Here is a 20,396-nt window from a genome sequence, read left to right as displayed (position 1 = left end):
AAACAGAACAAAAAAATTTATTATTATTATTATTACTATTATTATCATTGTCGTTATTATTAATAATAATATTATTGTTAATTAAACGTTTTGCATGCATGTAAAATGTACATTGATACAACTTCCAATGAATGATGGTATATGTAAGCTTTTCTAAATGTTCACAATCGTCGCATAAAACCATAGACATGAAGATGGGATTAAACTACATCATCATCCTCATCTCTACCCTCTTCTTCATCTTCGACATCATCATCTTCATTTTCATCATCTTCATCATCATCATTTTCGTGACATCATCTGGTAGTATGGAGACAACCTTGAGTTAAAAATGATGATAGCAATAATATATTATATTAATTATATTAATAATGATGATGATGATAAAAATTATGATTATGATGCAATATAAACAAATAACCACTAATTCTAATAGCCGCGATAAAATGATAGACATGAGCCAAAAATTTATATACGATTGTTATTGGACATTCACGACTTACTTTGAAGGGTATTGACTAGCTGGGCGTGTCTATCACGAATCCCATCCAATAAGATAACGTCTTTGAACAAACTAATGATCTGGTTGGTTAAAATTTATGTATACTAATTAGATCAATCATAGAAATATGACGATTTGTATAAGGTTTAGGTTTTCAGCAATCAGACAGTTTATCATTTCTCATTATCATAATTTTTATCACAATCACCATCATCACCAAAACCTTATCAGTCACATTTTTCCATTCCTTGGTGTTGGCCAAACAAAGGAACCCCTGAGGCACCGTAGAGTAAATGAGATGGTAGAGCGAACCTCCAACAGTAACTTTATCTGGCTTGGCATTCACTATTTTTAACTGGACATTCATTCTTTCTTTACGCTGTTTGCTGTGTTGGTCAGCTGGATCAAGAGGATCAAGTGTAATTATTAAATTATTATTATTATTATTAGTAGTAGTAGTAGTAGTATCATCACAGTTGTCATCGTCAAACATTCTCATCATTATAAACAATTATCATCGTCGTCGTCAATGTCATCATTCATTACACAATCATCATATGACCACCACATAATCCTCTCATAATCATCTAAATCATTATATAATGAGTGTTCAATCATCACGTAATCGCCACTTAACCATCATCATCATAGTTATAATAATCATTGTATACCATTATCAACATCTTTCAAATCTTCTCTATTAACATTCATTTTTGTTTTCTTCTCAATGTTTCTCACAGTTTTATTCTCTTCCTTCTCATCATCATCCTCATCATCATCCTCATCATCGTCTTCGTCATCCTCATCATCTGTGATGAAAGATGATGACAGAGTGTGAGCCACAGCAGCTACCAGCAGTCGATCATCATATGATGACCAGACGATGATGCAACTCAGCAAGATGTTGAGTAGGTAAGGAAGGGTAGCTGTAATTGTGGCTGTAGTACTCGTAGAAACTGTTGAAGATGCTGCTGTAGCTTCTGTTGTAGCAACAGAAGCAGAAATATTGGAAGTAGTAGCAGGGGTCGTAGTAGTAATTGTTTGAATCGTATCAGATGCATAGAATGTATGATCATTAGAATTAGAATCAGTAACAGATAAGGTAGTAGCGGTAGCGGCGTTGGATGAGTTAGTGGTAGTAGTTGTTGTAGTTGGAGTAGCAGCAGTAAGTGCCACAAGATCATTGATGTTAGAATCAGTAGATTCAATCTGGCATTACAAAATTTTAAAATTCGATTTTAAAATATAAATGTAGGCAGAAATATTAAAAAATTGTCTTCTTGTGATATTTAAATATAAAGGGCACAACCTTCTTAATAAAGTGCCTCAAATACGCCACGTATTCATTGAGCCAGTGAATTTTTGACTGGCTGCTCAGAGAATAAGAAGTGTGGGAGAACATGTCAATCAAACAGGCCAGATGCTTCAACATGACGTCATCTTGCCTGTGGGACAATTTTAACAAAAGTAACAACAGCTGAATCGTTGCGTTGATCAATAACAACAACACAAACAACATCAGCAACAAAAACAACACACACAACTACTACAAAACCAACAACACTACAAGCACCTAAAGTCCTAAATGCACTAACAACAATCAAACCAATAAAAAGCGCTAACAAAGTAACGGCACTAGAGTCCACCAACTTGGACACCTCTTCAATTACATTGTTGACGTCTGCTAAGTGGAAGAATCCATTTTTTATCAAGTAACATCTAACCATTGTGCACCTCAGGAGAGTAGTCGTTACTTCACTGCCGTAACTACTACTGCTTCTACCACCACTAATACTACTACTACTACTACTACTGCTGCTGCTGCTGTCTATGCGGATGACGTCATCAATGATAGGCCTGGGAAGATGCTGAAGGCACTTGCTGACAGATGAAAGGAGTTGCAGCTGGTGGAAGTGAGCAAAACATGAGAGCAATAATAAAAATTTATAATAATAATGATATTATTATTATTAATATTATTATTATTAATATTATTATTAAAACAATGACGTGACAAAAATCACGTGACAACAACAAACAAACCGGCAAAACTGGAAAAATTTTTTTCAAGACTTCACAAGCGTACGCCTTGTTCATCTTCAACAACGACAATTGATCTTTATCGAATTTGTGTTGTTGGTGTTGCTGCCTATGTTGTTTTTGTTGCTGTTGATGTTGTTGTTGATGATGTTGCTGTTGATGTTGTTGATGTTGTTGTTGATGACTTTTATGTGGGACCTTTTGCTGTGTTTTGTGTTTTGTATGTTGAAAAGATTGTTTCCGTTGTTGCAGTTGCTTGTTTTTTTGCAGCTGTAAAGACTGTAGTTGTTGTTGTTCATAAAGTTCTTGCAGCTGTTGGTGTTGTTGTTGAGTTGCGCGTTCGAAAGATAAGAACATTTCAAATTCTGTCGGTGAAATTATTATGTTAATCAACCGCCATATCATATCAACGTGACAGCTTTCGTTTTAATCATGTTAATTTATTATAATTATAGTCTTTACTGTTATCATTATCATTATTATTATTATTATTTTATCTAAGCCATCAGACATTCATTACCAACATCGTAATTATTTATTGTTATTATAGTTTATTTATTAATTAATTATTATTATAATTATTATTAATATTGTTATCATCCTCACTAACGCCACCAGCACACAAATCATTTTCATTTCATTTCATTTTTTTTAGAAACGAATAAGAGAAATTAAGAATAAAGAAGCAAGAAATAGACCAGCCTCTTAAGATATCATCAAATATTTTGTCGCCATCATCACCATAGTCATTATCATCGTCATCATCATTATCATCGATTATTTCTTTCTTCTTCTTTTTCTTTTTCCCGTGGTCAATGTGAAGGTCACCACAAGACCCGACTTCCGTTAAGGTGACTTCCACGACCTTTCTCAACTCTGACGTAGGCAGTGACGTCATCATGAGGTGGAGGTGACGTAGGAAGGCTCGGTGGAAAGTGGGCTGGTAAAAAAGATTAAAATGAACTGGTAACGGATTGTCAATAGAAAAAAAATTAGTATTCTAGTAATCAGCCAAGCAATAAAAACAGCTAACTACTTAATTAACCAACCGATCAAATAAACTAGTTTGTCTGTCAACCATCCAACCAATCAAATCGAATGATTTGCCAGCCAACCAACCAATTAACCAATCAATCAGTCAACCAACCAAAAAACAAACAAACAACTGACCTGAAGATTAAGAACACCGAGCCAATACTGATGCGACAAGACATGGTACGTTGAACACTGCTGCAACAGAACTTTCAAGGCGCAACCAAACAGGGCGGGGCCTGTATTTTGTCAATCAAATTTTTGAAACTATCAACTCAACATCACAAATAAATAAAATTAAAACTAATTAACCAATAAACCAAATAATAAATTATCTAAAATTAGAATTATTGGTCGATTGGTCGACATCATTTTTCATCCTCGCATCCAATATCGTCGTCGTCATCACCATCATCATCATGACAAACACTCTAATATCATCATCACCATCACGACCAACAATCCATCATTATCATTACCAGCACTCCAACATCCTATCATCATTATCATCACCAACAGAAACTTTGTTGAAGAGATTTCTCCAACAGAACCATCCAGTCGATAGGTGGCATGAGATGATGATGACCATCGTCTGATAATCCATGCAACGTCATCTCCATCATCATCATCTTCTTCCTCTTCTCCTTCATCTTCATTGGTTCACCACTGTGAAACGGTTTTTCACATTTCTGTTCATCAACCTGGGCTGAACCTAAACAAATTTTGTGAGAGTTCAAAGATCTTTTAACTGGAAAATTTGTCAATGAGTGATTACGTCATGGTGACCTCCGTGACTATCCTCAACGCTGACGTAGGTAGTGACGTCATCATGAGGTGGAGGTATCATCATAGTTTTGCAATTTAGGGGAATGTTGTGCTGTATTTTGCGTTTTTGTGCTTTTTAAGTGGCTCAGTTAGTATACACTTCCTAATAAAATCATCGTCAATTATCGCTAAAGCAATTATTTTTAATATTCCCATCATTATCACTACCAGACAGGAATGGGACGGATTAAAAAAATCTAGTTCGTGGCATCCGGAAAAAAATTCAAATGATGGATCCAAGGTTCCATCCTAACTTAAATCCCCAGAAACAACCAGCAGTTTGGCACTTATCGCGTTATTAGAAAATAAAAATCTTCGATTCGGCTATAGCTACAAAACTTGTTGGAAATTTCAACACGTGATTCAAAAAGGTTTATAGAATTTTACGTTTCAGCTTAAAATTGAAGATATTTAATAAATCTATTTAATAGAACTATTAATTTAACTTTATTTGATAGTAATCATGGATCCGGTTTTAACCGAATCTCTAGCGTTCTTATTGGATCCCCGAATCTTACTGGATTCCAGGATTTGGAACCGCCACATCGCCACTGCCAGCATCATCACTCTCACCAGAGACATCATCATCATTACAGCCATCATCATCATCATTTCATCTGACCTCCATCGGAGATGCCATCATCAGCATGGACACCCCCATCATCATCCTCATCATCATCATCTTTATTGAAGTTTATGATGAAGTCAATCAAACATCTGATGATATTGTTGCTTGGTAGCATGCGACAATCTCTAGGTACTGTTGATGTTGGTGACGATAATGTGATGATGGTGATGATGATGTGTAATGATATTAGTGAGAGAAAAACATTTTGAAGGGGAAAAGTTGACGAAGGTTTGTAATGAATTGAAATGCAGTAGTAAGACATAGTGATGCTGTCCAACAAATTACAATTTGATAAGTCATGAAAGGCAGCCAGATGCTAGAAACACTAACACAACTTCTGCTTGATGGATATCTCATCTTCGTAATTAAATCCACCACCAGCACCAGCAGCAGAACCACAACACCCACTCATTTGAACTTTGACCTTCTCCTTGTACTTGTGGAAAATACCGCGGGGTAAGTTCACCAAACTGTCAACGACCACCTTTCGAATCAGGGCCTTGAGACCTGGGTGGGTGTGTCAGGTGACTGTGGTGACGGTGATAAGACAAAGATGGTGAAACGTGATAATGATGGTGGTGCGATGGTGCTGTGGTTATTACAAATTCTATGATGACGACGACGAAGATGACTTGATGAGTAGAAAAAACTGTATATATAAAATTTAAGAAGTAACAGCGAGAAAAGCGATAAAAAGATAGAATGTTGATAGAAACAGTGATTACGGAAGGGAAATTGTATTGAAAATTAATAAACCAACTGACGATGATATTATGAAAAAACTTGTGATAGATGACGACGATGATAATAATAATAATAATAATTATTATTATTATTATAATATGAGAGGACAACGATAATAAAATGTGCGACGAATATTAAAGATCAGAATGGTGATGTTATACAGTACGTGAGGTGATGCAGTGACTAACCATTCATAACTTCTTCACTGCAAATCAACATCATCATTTGCACGTACGCGTACGCATGTATTTTGTTTGCATCATTACCACCATCAGTATCATCGTTATCATCGTCGTTATCATCAGCATCATCATCGTAGTCGTAATTCCTCTTTCTGATTGGTTCCTTTTCCTTATCGTTGCGCTCTCCCACTTCCGCCAATTTACTCACGTAATCGTCGTGAAGGAACTTGTGAAGATAATGATTGCAATGATGACGATGATGATGACGATTACGATGGAAAGAAGTGATAACAAAAAAATTCATGATCACAAAAAAAATTAAATTTTCTCACAATTTTGGGGATTTGAAAGATGGTAAAAAGATTGGTGTTGAAGTTGGATAAGGATAGAAAACATTGGTTCAATATTTTGAATTGATCTTTGTTGTTGTTTATGCAACTGCTGTTGTTGTTGTTTATATTGCCACTACTATTGGTGACGTTGCTGCTGTTGTTTGCAAACAACTCAACAACTCTCCAAAGAAATGAAATAACTTCTTGGCAGAATTTCTGAATTTTGTATCAATGGTTTCGGTTATCGTAGTCGCCATCATTCATTACCCCTCACTAGCATAATCGTAATCAACATCATCTTCGTAGTCTATTTTAAATTGCTTATATACACATAAATAAAACAAGGCAGACATATATTTATACGTAAACAAACAGTGTATGCTTATGTATGTATCACACCGATATATACATACATAGAACAAGCACATACATATACATATAAACATACACAAACACACAGACACAAGCACACACCTCATCATTACGATTTGCAACCAAGGTGAATGTTTTGACGATGGTGATCAACTCATCTGCTTGCGTATGCAATATGCTTCTACAAAATAATGGAGAAAAAATATGTATGTGTGTGTATGTATATATAAATAAATAAATATACATATACATATATATATATATATATATATATATATATATATATATATATATATATATATATATATAATGAAAAATTTAATAAAGCGCTAATTCAAAGGATATCAAAAGCGCTATCAAAAAAAAATATATCATGGCATAATCAACATAAATAAAGAGTTATCAGTGCATTTCAACGAAAAAATTTTAAGAAAAAAAAAAACACAGTCTTCATTATTTCCTTAATCTAACATCGCACAATAAACAAAATAAATCACTCAGTTATAACTAAAAGAAGTCAGTTCAATGAATTACAACGAAAATAAGTTTGTTTTCTTTTAAAATCAGGCAGGTTCGACTCCGGATCTCTTAGAAAGGCTGGCAAATTGTTCCAAACAGACGGTCCCAAGACGGCGATGTTACGAGACCCCATATGAAGACACGAAACTGGGACTAGCAGCAAGTTCAGATCATGAGACCTCAGAAGGAGGTGCCAACTTCTTTGCAAACATTTCCGACAAATAAGGTGGTGCAAGACGATTTATTGACTTGTAGACTAGAGTTGATATTTTGAAGATTATTTTTTTTTACGGTTAGCCAGTGCAGTTGTTTCAGTATTGGTGATACGTGATCATATTTTAAACCGCCGACAACAACCTTTGCAGCACGATTCTGCAATGACTGTAATACAACTAAATGTTTATCAGGTAATTCGTAAAACAGGCTATTACAATAATCAATTCGTGAGTGCACGAAGGCATGAATCAGAGTCTGCAACGTAGTAGTGTCAAGAGATCTACGTATTTGATTGAGCTTTCTTATTTGGTACATGCATTCAACGGAAAGCATTCTAATGTGATCTTTCATTGACAAATTGGAATCTAGAATAAATCCCAGACTAGTAGCTTTTTGGCAAAACGGGATGACACTGTTTTTGATAATGATTGAATCAGTTTCTAGCTTCAAAAGCTGTTGCCACGTACCTACCGGCAAAAATTTCGTTTTACTCTGATTCAGTTTAAGAGCATTGTTTTGCATCCACAAATCAACCTTTGACAAACATTCAACCAATCTGTCCAATTCGGCCCGGAAAGTACCAGGCTTACTGGTAACAATGATTTGTATGTCATCCGCAAATGTATGATATGAGAAACCAAATGATTCGACCACTTTGAATACCTCAGATGTATACAGAAGAAACATGACAGGACCCAGAACCGAACCTTGGGGCACATCAGACAAAACTATATTGACCTCGGACACTTTACCACCAAATGATACTTGCTGAGTTCTACCAACCAAATACGATTCAAACCACCTTAACACAGCACCAGAAAATCCAAAAGTAACACACAATCTCCCTAAAAGTATTTTGTGATTTACACAATCGAATGCGGATGACATATCGAGAAATACCATCATAGACGTCTTCTGTTGATCGATAGCCCCATAGACATCAGACAGAACCTTTAATAGAGCCGTTTCAGTTGAATGGTATTATATATATATATATATATATATATATATATAGTATATATGGTATATATAAATGGTATATATATATATATATATATATAAGTCAGCACAACAAACGTCGCATATATATATTATATATACATACATATATTTTAACAATATTCTATAAATTCTACCGAATGTTTGGCGTTAATATATTTGTTATATTAACATATAATCAAAGATCATTATTATTATTATTTGTTATTATTATTTATAATTATCATGAAAATACAAGAGTAAATAAATAATGAAAATAATGATAAGAGAATGGTGATGCTAATTATGATTAACAAACTTGTCGGTTAATTTGCTCTCAGATTTATAATACGTCCAATATGATTTGAGTTCCATTGTCTGAAATAACAATAATAATAATAATAACAATAATCCTCATCATTACAATCGTCTTCATCATCACCATCACCATCGTCATTTCATAACCAATCACCTTTCACCAACATCATCATCACAACCAATCACCAATCGGTCTTATAATTATCATCATCACCAACGTGTGACTTGCACAGACTCATCAACCCATCCAAAACTAAAAGTCTTGAGACATCCCGAGATGGTGACGATGATGATGATTGCGATGATGATGACGACGATGATGATGATGATTGTTGTTGTTGTTTGAGACTTAAAACTTTGAATATCATTTGAATAGCTTCTTTTCCATGTTTGCCAGAACTGTAGTCAATTGGTCGGATAAATAAATGATGGAATGAGTGATTGATTGATTAGTTGATTGATTGATTAGTTAATTGATTAGTTGACTGATTGATTGATTAGTTGATTAATTAATTGACTGATTGATTAGTTGATTGATTGATTGAAAAGTTTATTAAACGCTGTTTAATTGGCTAGCGATTGTATAACAAACCACATCATTATAAGAAACATCGGCAACACCATTAACACCATCCCTCTCTCACTTATGCCTGCATATCTCTCTCAAGCAATATGACATCACCCAGAGCGGTGTTGATGATGATGACGTTGTTGCTGATGTTGATGATGAAGATTTGAAAACGATTTTAAATTCTTCACTCAACAAACTAAAAAATGTTGGAAAGCATTGATCGTGTTGCTTCCACAAGGAGCACAACACCTGCAACATTGTTGAAGTTGCCAACTTTTTGCCCTCAGGCTCGGAGGGGTTGAGGATGTTCAGGATCAAAGGCACTGTTTGCTGGTCGGTGAGTTGGTTGGTCGATTTTTGATTGGTTGGATGGATAACTGGTGGTTGGCGATTGGTTGGTCAGTTGGTTGGTCGATTTTTGATTGGTTGGTTAACTGGTGGGCGGCGATTGGCTGGCGGTTGATTTAGCGGTAGTTGATTGGTTAATTGATGATTAAACGATTTATCAATTAGGCGCTTATCGAATGATAGTAAGGTTGAAATAAATGAAATAAAACTCCTTCAATCATTCAATCAGTCAATCAACCAACCATTCAACCAACCAATAAGCCAACCAACCAAACAACCGACCGACCAATTAACCAACCGACGAGCCAACCGACCGACCGACCGACCGACCAACCCGATGTTTGGCACACATGGGCAGATAATGGAAGATGTCATTGTAGAGGATTGGATCGAATGTGTTCTTCAGTTTGAACGTCAACAAAGGCACTATCGCGATGGACTGTTTGAATGATAAAAACAAATAACAATATCGTCACCAATGCTAGCAGTAGCAACAACAACACTAGCAACAACAACACTAGTAACATAACACAACAACAAGACATCAACACAAATTGCAACAAATGCATCAACAGAAACAAGATATCACCACTAACAACAACAAAAACAACATAAACACCAATAACAACGTCACCACCAACAACAACAACTCACTTTCATCTTATTTCTAGAGCAACAGCCATAAAACAACTTCAAACAACTCATGACGACATCTTCAGATGTTGACAACAAAAATAACCCGGCGATAAAAGATAATAAATAATCAGACAACAGCAAGGTAGTAGTAGTAGTTGTAGCAGTAGCAGTCGCGGTAGTAGTAGTAGCGATAGTGGAAATTGTTTTAGTAGTAGTTGCTGTCGTTTTTGCTGTTGCGGCTCTGGGCAACGGTAGAGTTATTTTTGTTGATTTTTGGTTAAGTAATTTAATGAGACTTCTTATAAATTGAAAAACACTATCGTCGTTGTTGATGTTTTTATTGTTGTTGATGTTTTTGTTGTTGGTGATGTCATTATTTGATAAATAACGAGAAAGAACAGAATATTGTGCCAAGTTCACTTCCTGAGATCCAGAAACAACTCCACAACAACAACCACTACCCACACTACCTTCACTCACTTTCTCACTTTCTCTCACCACATTATCAACACCACCACCACCACCACCACCACCACCACCACCACCACCACCACCACCACCACCACCACCACCACCACCACCACCACCACCACCACCACCACCACCACCACCATCATCATCATCATCATCCGTCCATTTCAACTTCATCATGATGTGATACTCTAGTAAAGTGACCAAGCCAGCTGCTCTCTCATCATCGCACGAAACTCTTTGGAGGAGTGGGAGGAAGAGCATGGAGGTGATGGACTGATTGAGTGACGATGGTGGCGGCGGTAGTGGCGATTGTGACGACGGCGATGATGATGATGTTCGTGCTGGTGATTGTTTTGACGTTTTATTAGCTGCCGATGCGTCGGGATCTTCATGTTCGAATGTTTTATAGAGGGTCGTGACAGAGATGAACACTGAAAACAAAATGATGATGATGATGACGTCGTTGATGGAATGATGACGTTGAGACGATAAAATGATGATGTTGATGTTAGTGATGATGAAATGATGAGGATGATGTTGGTGAAGATTATGTTGGTGAAGATGATGTTAATGGAGATGTTGATGATGTTGTTGATGATGATGACAACAATTACTTTAATGATGTTAATAATGATACTTAATGATACATTTTAATAGTGATACTTAACGATGATACTTAACGATGATACTTAACGATGATACTTAACGATGATACTTAACGATGATACTTAACGATGATACTTATTGTTAACGAAAGAAAATGATAACAACAATTTTAACGATAGTGATGACAACAATCGCAGAAACGATAAAGAAAAGTGATGACGACGACGACGATGATGACAATGAAAAAAATAATTCCTCACAAATTTCCATGGTGGCTGAGAGGTCCGCCAGATGGAAAATATTGACGGTGCAGAGGTGGAAGATGTTGCTCGAGAGCAAGAACTGAATGGATGAATTAATGGATGGATGGATTGATGGATGGATGGATGTATGAGAAGATGGATTGATTGATGAATGGATTGATTGATGGATGGATGTATGAGAAGATGGATTGATTGACGTACTGATGGATAAACAGATGAAACGGTTGATTAATGGAAGGATAAAAGAACAGACAGATGGATGAATGAAATGACAGACAGATGATTGGTGAAAAAGAAGAAAAGATAGTCACATCTGTACTTACTGAAGGTCGTTTCAATCCGATCTGCCAGATAAAATTAGTGGCCATCGTCATCATTCGCTTCATCAGGGCCATCTTCTTCGTCAATTTCTTCTTCGTCGTAACCATCAGGTGAGTAGAACACCAGTGGTGAAGTGATAATAAGCTATCGAAAATCTTCATCATCATTGTTATATCCTTATCTTCTGCATTTTCGTTATTCAATGTATCATATCATCATCATATCATCATCCCCATCATCATTATTATTATTTTTATTACTAGGACTCTCATTATCATCATCATCATTTCCGTTAGCACCTTTAAAATATTATAATCAGACATCATCATCATCACCGTCGTCGTCATTGTAGGGATGAATGAACAAATTAAAACAGAATTGCAACATCTGGAATTAATGACGTCACATAATCTACACCACCACCATCATCATCATCATCATCAACGTCATCATTATATTATCACGATCAATATAAAACCACCTTCCTCTATAAGATGATAACGTTGGAGAGATGACAAGAGCATGTCGTAATAGTCCATCAATTCATTTTCAGTGCTCCTCTTTGATATCTGAAAGACGTGGTATGACGTATGGTATATGGTATGGTAAGTGATAAGCGGATGATGACGACGCGGTGGCGATGCAGACAACACAAACATCAATATCAGCAACGAACGAACGACATTAACGCCAAGACCTGCCTCGTTATTATTTTGAAACCATACGATTCGATACGATATAACAATCCTGTTTTCAAATGAAATGAGACAATATGAAACGTCGTCAAAGCATAATAACGATACGATATCGAGATATTCATTTCAATTTTTAAAACTGAAACCCGTTTATAATTGAATTATACTTTTTAAGTAATGGACGCTTGCAATGAAGTAAAGACAAGCTCGAAACGAAAGCATCAAAATAAAAACCGTAAATGTTCTTATTTAAATTGAAAAATTATATAAAATCATTAACGCAATTTTGATGTTATTATTCCCCTTCTTAAGTACGTTATGAGCAGATGCTGGAAGGCTACTTACACGACATCATGTTCGTGAGGTGATGACCTTTAGGTTTTGAGGGATAGTGTTTGAACCAGGACATCACGCATTGACAACGACGACGCCTGGCACATTTACCGTCTGAGCTAATTTGTTTTTCCGCTAACTTTAGTTTACCAAATGTACTGGACTGAAATAAACAGAAACCAAAGTCATTCAATTCGAAACATTCAACGAAAGTGACTATTCATTTATAACATTTCACTTTTTTAAGAAAGTTTTTTGTGCAATAACATCGATTTGAGACTCGTATTTTTAATTTCGATACAAGGGTTTTTGAAAAACTTTTCGTATTGTTATAAAACCTCGACTGATAACGAGAAAACGATCCGAGAAGCAGACGCTTAACCAACAGCGTCAACAACATCAACAACACAGCAGCAGCACAAACATTTAAGAAACTCATCAGTTGAAGGAGATATTCTTCATTCCTATCACTGGCTGACAACAAATTTCGAAAGATGCACCTCCGAAGTGCTCCAACGTCATCAGCAACATCGTCATCAACGTCGTCGTCGTCGTCAGTCTTGTTACTCGAGTTACTTGATTGGTGGGTGAAGAGGAAACGGAAGAAAAGAGACATGTGTTGGATGATGAACCTGCTGTTACCATGGTGACGATGATAAAGATGATGATGATGACGTGGGTGATAGTGAAGGTGACAAGAGTTATGATGAGATGATGAGGTTGATGACAATTGAAACTATTTTAAAAATTCCGAACATAAAAATAAAACACAATACAGTTCCTGTATTTTAAAATTTTATTTTCATCTGAATAAAAAACCAAATTAAACTAATCTTAAACACTCAAAAGTGGAATGAAGCAACTAATAAACTAACGAAAAAAACAATTGTACCTTTGATCCGCGTGCATAATGAAAAGTTCCTTAAGAATGCAGTTGAATTGATGACATGAAGCTAATCTCACAGACAACATGTCCGTCCATAATTTACTAATCCTGAAACGATTTTTAGTGCTTTGGTAATTTAATTTGTTATACTAAAAAATAATGTATAGATTTGTTTCGTAGCTATGCTGGGCCTACAAAACATTTAAATATCTACCTTCTATCCATTCTATGTTAATTTTGTTTAATTAAAAATCTCATAATGTCATCTGTCTGTCAATCAAAAATTAACTAATCTGCCTACATTTTTACCCATTCACTCATCCATCCATCATTCAATCCATTCATCTCTTCATCAGTCAATCCATTCATCTGTCTATCCATTCATCTATCTATTCATTCATCAATCCATCAATCATATAACCTCATCATAGAGACATCAGGTGGACCATTTTGCATTTCAAAACACAATTGGAAAGACATCTCAATGAGGATGTATGGTTGTCTGGAGGTCATAATGATGATGATGACGACGATGATGTGGTGTTGATGATAATGACGATGATGTGGTGTTGATGATGACGACAATGACGCGGTGTCAATGATGATGTGCTAGATGACAAATATTCCATGACCACAACAAAAAATGATATGATAGTGAAGAAATGTTACCAGAATCAACACTGACTTGGTAACAGCGTACATGACTACCATTTTTTCTTCGACTTCATCCACACCCAATCCGCCTAATTTCACTAATCGAAGTATGGCATTGCAAGCTGTCTGACTGATAACTTCACTGTCGTTTGTGCAAGCCTCCCACAGTGTTTTCAGTTCAGTTCCAGCTGACTATTTGCAACAATCACAAAATATACCAATCATCTTCATTGTTATTCCCATCAATATATCACTTTTGATCTTATTGTGTTGTGTTAGGATGACATTCATAATTTTATAGTATTCATGTTTATCAAAGCCAACATAGTTATTTTATACATCAGTTTTTCATCATCATCATCTTCTTCTTCAGCCAACAAATAACTTACTTGAGCACCTTTTGAAAGAATAACTTTCACAAGTTTGCCAGATGCCTGTGTAGTATAGTACAGCATATAGAGACAGTATATTATATATAATAATAATAGTCTGTGATGTCTAGTTAGTTTGTTAGAGTTCAATCAATTCTTATATTATAAATTCTTTTAATTTAAATTGTAATAAAAAATGAACAATGTTCATAGGTATACTATACAATTATACATACGTGCATGCAATATGTATGCGCATATCTTTTAGATTTAGCACGCATTTTTTTTTAATTAATCTTATTTTATTTTAATATTTAATGAAGTTTAAAAGATAAATTAAGAAGAACTATGAAGTGAGAGATAAAAAATAAAGATGCGATTTAATAATTAAGCTTGATATATTTGTGTTAGTCGTAAGTTACAAACTTGATAATTTAAGAAACGGTTGTCGTCAGCTGAGGGTTCCATGTAGGCAGTAGAACGAGAAATAAACTATTTTTGTGACCGATTTTATCACGTTTCTTTCGTGTCTTTCTCAGAAATTCACTTTTCAAATAAAAACAATGTTTGAATTTGAAGTAGAGATGAGCTAGCTAGTTATGTTAAACATGAATGAATGTAGCCATGTATAAAGCATTCGGTTGCCATATAATTAAAGTAGCATTGAAAATCTTGCCATTGTTTATTTGTGATAGTTTTGAAAAACAGTTCAAACCAGTTGGTAATGAAATAACAATTTCGTTTGATTTAAACGTGTTAATCAATTGATAAAATTATTATTATTAAAATTATTGATAGAACACCTGTAATCAGTTGCCATAGAAACCATTTGTAGCACGTCTTATTTATTAATCCAAATTATAGGTAAAATATAGTTTCCAAAAGTTAGAATATGAAAAGTTGTTACAACACAAAAATGTCGTTTATTTATTAAATTAAATTGACAAAAGTCTATGAATGAAACTGAAACATGATGAATATTTCAACAGAGTTGCAAAAGGTGAGAAATACGTGAAAAAACTAATAATTTGAATTTAAAAAATTAACATGTCTGCGTTTTTAATTTTTGTTTATAATATGTGTCTGTATTATATATGGTATGGATAAAATTAATTTTTCAAATTGCAAGGCACTAAGAGAAAATGGGACACCGCTCTCCGGCTCCGCAAACGCAAACAACGTACGTTGGGTTATGTATTTAATCATTTATTATTATCTAATATAATACAATCAATTAATCATCTTTTTTTCTTATTATTATTCATGTTGCCAATCTTATTTTATAAATCCACGTCAACATGTTGGATGAAGTTTTAACTTCCAGAAACTTTTAAAGTTGAAAAAGTAGATCGTTAAAATAAAAAATAAAATAGACGAATGAATTGAGATTTTAAATTTATGGTTTAGCTTGTGAAACAGTCTTTTCACCACCAACAACGCCAACAAGAAGACTTCACAAGAACATTTCATCAGAACAGCAACCCTCAGCAACAATACAACAACAGCAATTTAAAAGGTTTTCACAAAAAATTTTTTATCGACTTATTGCTTATAATAATCGTCAAATCTTCATTATCATCAACATTATCATCATCGGTTACTTCATATTTGAGATAAGTTAACATCAAAAACATGTGAGGACGTGCTTATACGTATTTCGAACATATTTTGAAAGTCGGAGTTGGATTGCAACTTTTTTTGAAATTTACAAATACCTTCGATTGTTGTAAAACTAAAATTAAAACTAAAGCTACATCCCCAAACTACGAAAATGAATGTTCTTATTGCCTGAATAAACTCACAAAATCTAATTATATATATATAGTCATTTGAATTGTTTAAAAAATTGATATACCCTAAACATCTGAAGGACTCAAAAAATGCCTTTAATATCTGAAAAAATTAGAAAATATCATTTGATTGTTTTTAAAACTTTAATTAGTTTGAATAAATTTAAAAAAATTTGAAAAAAAATGAACGAGCAGACGACGTGTACGAGGTGATCCTCCGAAAATATGAAGAAGAGAAGAAGCAGCACCTCCAACAAATTCAGGTTTTTATGGGAGGAGGTCAAGGATGACAATTCTTGAATGAATGAATGTAGATGAGATAGTGAGTGGAAAATTAATAACAAACATGAAAAATTTACATTAAAATGAAATACATATGTAAATAACTTGGCCAGTTAGTGTAATAATTGCTATAGTTCGGTTTGGCTTATTGTTTCTTTATAGTTTGGTTAATTCAATAAATTTAATTGAATGACTGGCTGTGTTGTTAAAACAATATGCTTACGCAAACTCTTTGCAAAAATTTGATTTTAATCAATACAGTTCTTAAGCCAAAAGTTGAAACTGAAAGAGGAGAATTTAGATCGGGTGATGGGAGCTTTGGAGAACATGAAAGAAGAAAACACGAAACTTACTTCAGAACGTGACAGGTTAGCCTCAAGCAATGAGACACTTAATGCCAAACTTAACAGTTCGATGAAAAGTGAAACAATGAATGATATAAAGATCAGAGACGCCATTGACCAAAGACTTCAACTCCAACTCTCTTGCAACAAGTTTGTAATTTTTTGTTAACAGGTTTTCGGAGGAACTTGGAATAAATTTTTTTTGAATTTGTTGCTTTACATCTGGCAAGTTATTTTCTTATAATTTTCACGCCATTCAAATTTCAAAGACTCACCAATCTTATTGTAACGTTTCACTGGGAGGAAATGTGTTTTTGTCTAATATTTCCCCATAAATATTTAGATTAATAGAAAAAAACGAAAAGTCGGATAAAAAGTTGCTAAAGTTGAAAATGGAGAAACATCAGTTGGCCAACCAGGTTGAACAGCTGACTAAAGATCTCAAAATTATGTCTGAGAAAGCTAACTGCCAGAATTTGTTAGAGATCCTCAAAAAAGATTTTGCCAGTTTAATGGTTCTTCATAACTTAGTAACTTAACATCAAATTATTTTTAGAAAAATGAAAAAGATTTATCATGAACTAACAAATGCTAAGAACTCGATAGATTCTATCAATTGTATTCCAAAACATCATATATATATATATATATATATATATATATATATATATATATATATATATATATATATATATATATATATATATATATATATATCTAGTCAACTAATTAAAAAACAAACCAGATGATGAAGAAGGATTTGGAAAGAGAGCTGAAAATGAAAGATATTCAGTTGGCGGAGTCAGAGAGCACGCTCAGCAATAGCAAGAACCAACTCAAAGATGCCATAAACGAAAATAACATGGTCTGTTTACACACACGCCACAACGCACACACACAATAACATACAGCAACGCACACAATAACAACACAATAGGAGTGTATTAAATGAATGACAACGTAGCGAAGGATTGGTTGAATGAACGAACGAATGTATAATTCATGAAAATAGATTAATTGATTAATTAATTAATCGATTAATTAATTAATTAATTAACTGAAGATGATAGTAACAGTAAATTTATTTAATAGACATACAAGTGCGTGTGAATCTATATTTATTATATATTTATTTAAACAACGCAGCTTCAAAAAGACATCAGCCAGACAACGGATAGATGTCTCCGATTAGAAAATGAAAAAAGACAACTGGAGATCAAATTACTTCATTTCATTTCATCATCATCACCATTACAGAAACCATCATCATCACTACAAAATCCCTCATCATTATCTTTTCCACCTGAATCGTCATCACCACGGCCATTACCATTGTATGAGAAATTTAACAAGCTCCATACAGGTGTCGGCTCCATTCGTAACCCAATACTGTTTCAAGTACCTGTGCTTAATTAATTATTTTAACAACTTATTACCTGTTTTAATAATGAATATACGTAAAAGCAATAAATTTTAGTAATAAACTTCAATAAAGTGTTACACATCATATAAAAATATTATACTCTGTAGTAAATGCTAGTAAATAAATGTTGTTGTTGATGGCGATGCTGCGGTGATGAGATTTTCATGATGACGATGATTACACGACGATGATGTTAAGGATGATGATGATGATGATAAGGATGACGATGATTGCACGATGAGGATGATCACAAAAATTGAAAAAACTATTCAACAGCGTAAGGGCTCAGGCATCCGTCACAGGCATGTAAAAAAGAAAAACAGTATCGATGATGACGAAGACGACGATGATGATGACAACATCACCGAAGAATATTCACACTATAATAATGTTAAAAATTATGACGAAAGATATCTGAAGAAATATAAAGAACTCCTGAAAGATTTGTACGAAAGTGTTAGTAACCGTACTGCGTGCCTGTACAATACATGCGTTGTGACGTTTTCAAAATTTTGAATAGTTAACAATCGGGCAGTCGGATGACTCCAATAGACAGTCTGATTAACGTACATTGATATGAAACATGTTCGAGAAATGCCGTTCCAAAACCTTTAAATAACACCACTAAATTGGGCAACCTTGTGCAAAACTTAAATCATCTGAAACGGCAATCAATCAATCAAAAAGAATTAAATTTCATTTTGGAATTATAAAAAAACCTGACTAGGATATCAACGAGGTTTACAACTCTAATATTTTGGCTTGTGGATGGATTATTAAGAAAAGCCGAAACTAGAAAATTAAATAAATTATTAATGCAAAAATTTTTTTTGTAATTTAAACTTCATACCAAACTCATCGTCACTTTACTTACCTTACTCAGACATCATACTCAGACATCAATGAATCAAATAATTGAAATTTAGCATAATGTGGAAAATTGAGTTGATTATCGATCATTTTTTTTGTTATAATTAAAAATAATTTTTTTATAAAAAAAAGGATTTGAAAGTGTTCACTATGAGGTTGAAAGGAGAGGAAAAGACAAACTCACATAAGAAAGTTATCATACTGCTCGTGTATTTATTTCAAAAATTGATATACTTTACATCAAATAAATCTTAGATTTAAATGTAAATCATATATTAATTAATTAATCAATTAATTAATTAATCCTTAATTGTCTAAGAAAGTTGTCGCTTAATATTTCCAGATCCCTGGTGTTCAGACGAATTGAAGTATCACGAATAAACTGACTCGAAATGTTCGCATCATTTTACATGTGTGTGTGTGTGTGTGTGTGGGTGTACTCGTATTTCGAAAAAATTTTTTGTGTTTTGGATGAATTACTTTTATGGGTGGCCGCTTTGAAAATATTTCTTTATTACGCAATACAATGAAAGTAAACTTACATAATTTGCAAAAACTGAATAACACGTTTATTCTACCTTAAACAAGTTACATTATTAAAAAGTCAGATTGATACAATCATTTTTGAAGATAATTTCGATTGACGCCATCGTGCGCAGCCATCGAGTCCGTTCAATAATAATTCACGTTCTGATTACATTTTAAAACTCAGTAACAGGATGAATGTAATGAGGTATTCAATATAGATGCAAAAAATAAACGCCAACCAACATATCATCGCATTTTTTTCAAACTATTTAGAACTGATTAATTGAGTTAAATTGAAGTTTGACTTTTACAG

General features: G+C 34.0%; 2 protein-coding genes across 2 annotated transcripts in view; one reads left to right on the top strand and one right to left on the bottom strand.

The window, feature by feature from the left end:
- The window catches only part of HELRODRAFT_190245 (hypothetical protein), a gene marked incomplete at both ends in the record, with an annotated part of 16,051 nt that extends 737 nt beyond the window's left edge, over window positions 1–15,314 (bottom strand). Inside the window, 25 exons of the mRNA XM_009012972.1 lie at window positions 504–582; window positions 726–901; window positions 1,174–1,711; window positions 1,812–1,947; window positions 2,153–2,406; window positions 2,546–2,651; window positions 2,741–2,854; window positions 3,241–3,482; window positions 3,713–3,813; window positions 4,092–4,286; window positions 5,022–5,159; window positions 5,358–5,534; window positions 5,960–6,179; window positions 6,286–6,501; window positions 6,760–6,838; window positions 9,958–10,046; window positions 10,262–10,484; window positions 10,887–10,990; window positions 11,910–12,091; window positions 12,389–12,476; window positions 13,360–13,570; window positions 13,828–13,929; window positions 14,507–14,667; window positions 14,865–14,909; window positions 15,273–15,314. Of these exons, the coding sequence (XP_009011220.1) occupies window positions 504–582; window positions 726–901; window positions 1,174–1,711; window positions 1,812–1,947; window positions 2,153–2,406; window positions 2,546–2,651; window positions 2,741–2,854; window positions 3,241–3,482; window positions 3,713–3,813; window positions 4,092–4,286; window positions 5,022–5,159; window positions 5,358–5,534; window positions 5,960–6,179; window positions 6,286–6,501; window positions 6,760–6,838; window positions 9,958–10,046; window positions 10,262–10,484; window positions 10,887–10,990; window positions 11,910–12,091; window positions 12,389–12,476; window positions 13,360–13,570; window positions 13,828–13,929; window positions 14,507–14,667; window positions 14,865–14,909; window positions 15,273–15,314 (4,018 nt within the window). The remainder of the gene's footprint in view (window positions 1–503; window positions 583–725; window positions 902–1,173; window positions 1,712–1,811; window positions 1,948–2,152; window positions 2,407–2,545; window positions 2,652–2,740; window positions 2,855–3,240; window positions 3,483–3,712; window positions 3,814–4,091; window positions 4,287–5,021; window positions 5,160–5,357; window positions 5,535–5,959; window positions 6,180–6,285; window positions 6,502–6,759; window positions 6,839–9,957; window positions 10,047–10,261; window positions 10,485–10,886; window positions 10,991–11,909; window positions 12,092–12,388; window positions 12,477–13,359; window positions 13,571–13,827; window positions 13,930–14,506; window positions 14,668–14,864; window positions 14,910–15,272) is intronic.
- Window positions 15,315–15,945: 631 nt separating this feature from the next.
- On the top strand, window positions 15,946–18,678 carry HELRODRAFT_167464 (hypothetical protein; the record flags this gene model as incomplete). The annotated part of the gene is made up of 7 exons (XM_009012971.1): window positions 15,946–16,026; window positions 16,254–16,362; window positions 16,832–16,899; window positions 17,180–17,412; window positions 17,606–17,777; window positions 18,008–18,127; window positions 18,520–18,678. The coding sequence occupies 7 exons, from the start codon at window positions 15,946–15,948 to the stop codon at window positions 18,676–18,678; spliced, it is 942 nt and encodes a 313-aa protein (XP_009011219.1).
- Window positions 18,679–20,396: the final 1,718 nt, after the last annotated feature.

The sequence above is a fragment of the Helobdella robusta genome (genome assembly GCF_000326865.2).
Source record: "Helobdella robusta unplaced genomic scaffold HELROscaffold_11, whole genome shotgun sequence".
NCBI classification, from domain to species: Eukaryota; Metazoa; Annelida; class Clitellata; order Rhynchobdellida; family Glossiphoniidae; genus Helobdella; species Helobdella robusta.
The sequence above is the reverse complement of the archived record's forward strand: the minus strand, read 5'-3'. Positions and strand labels throughout refer to the sequence as shown.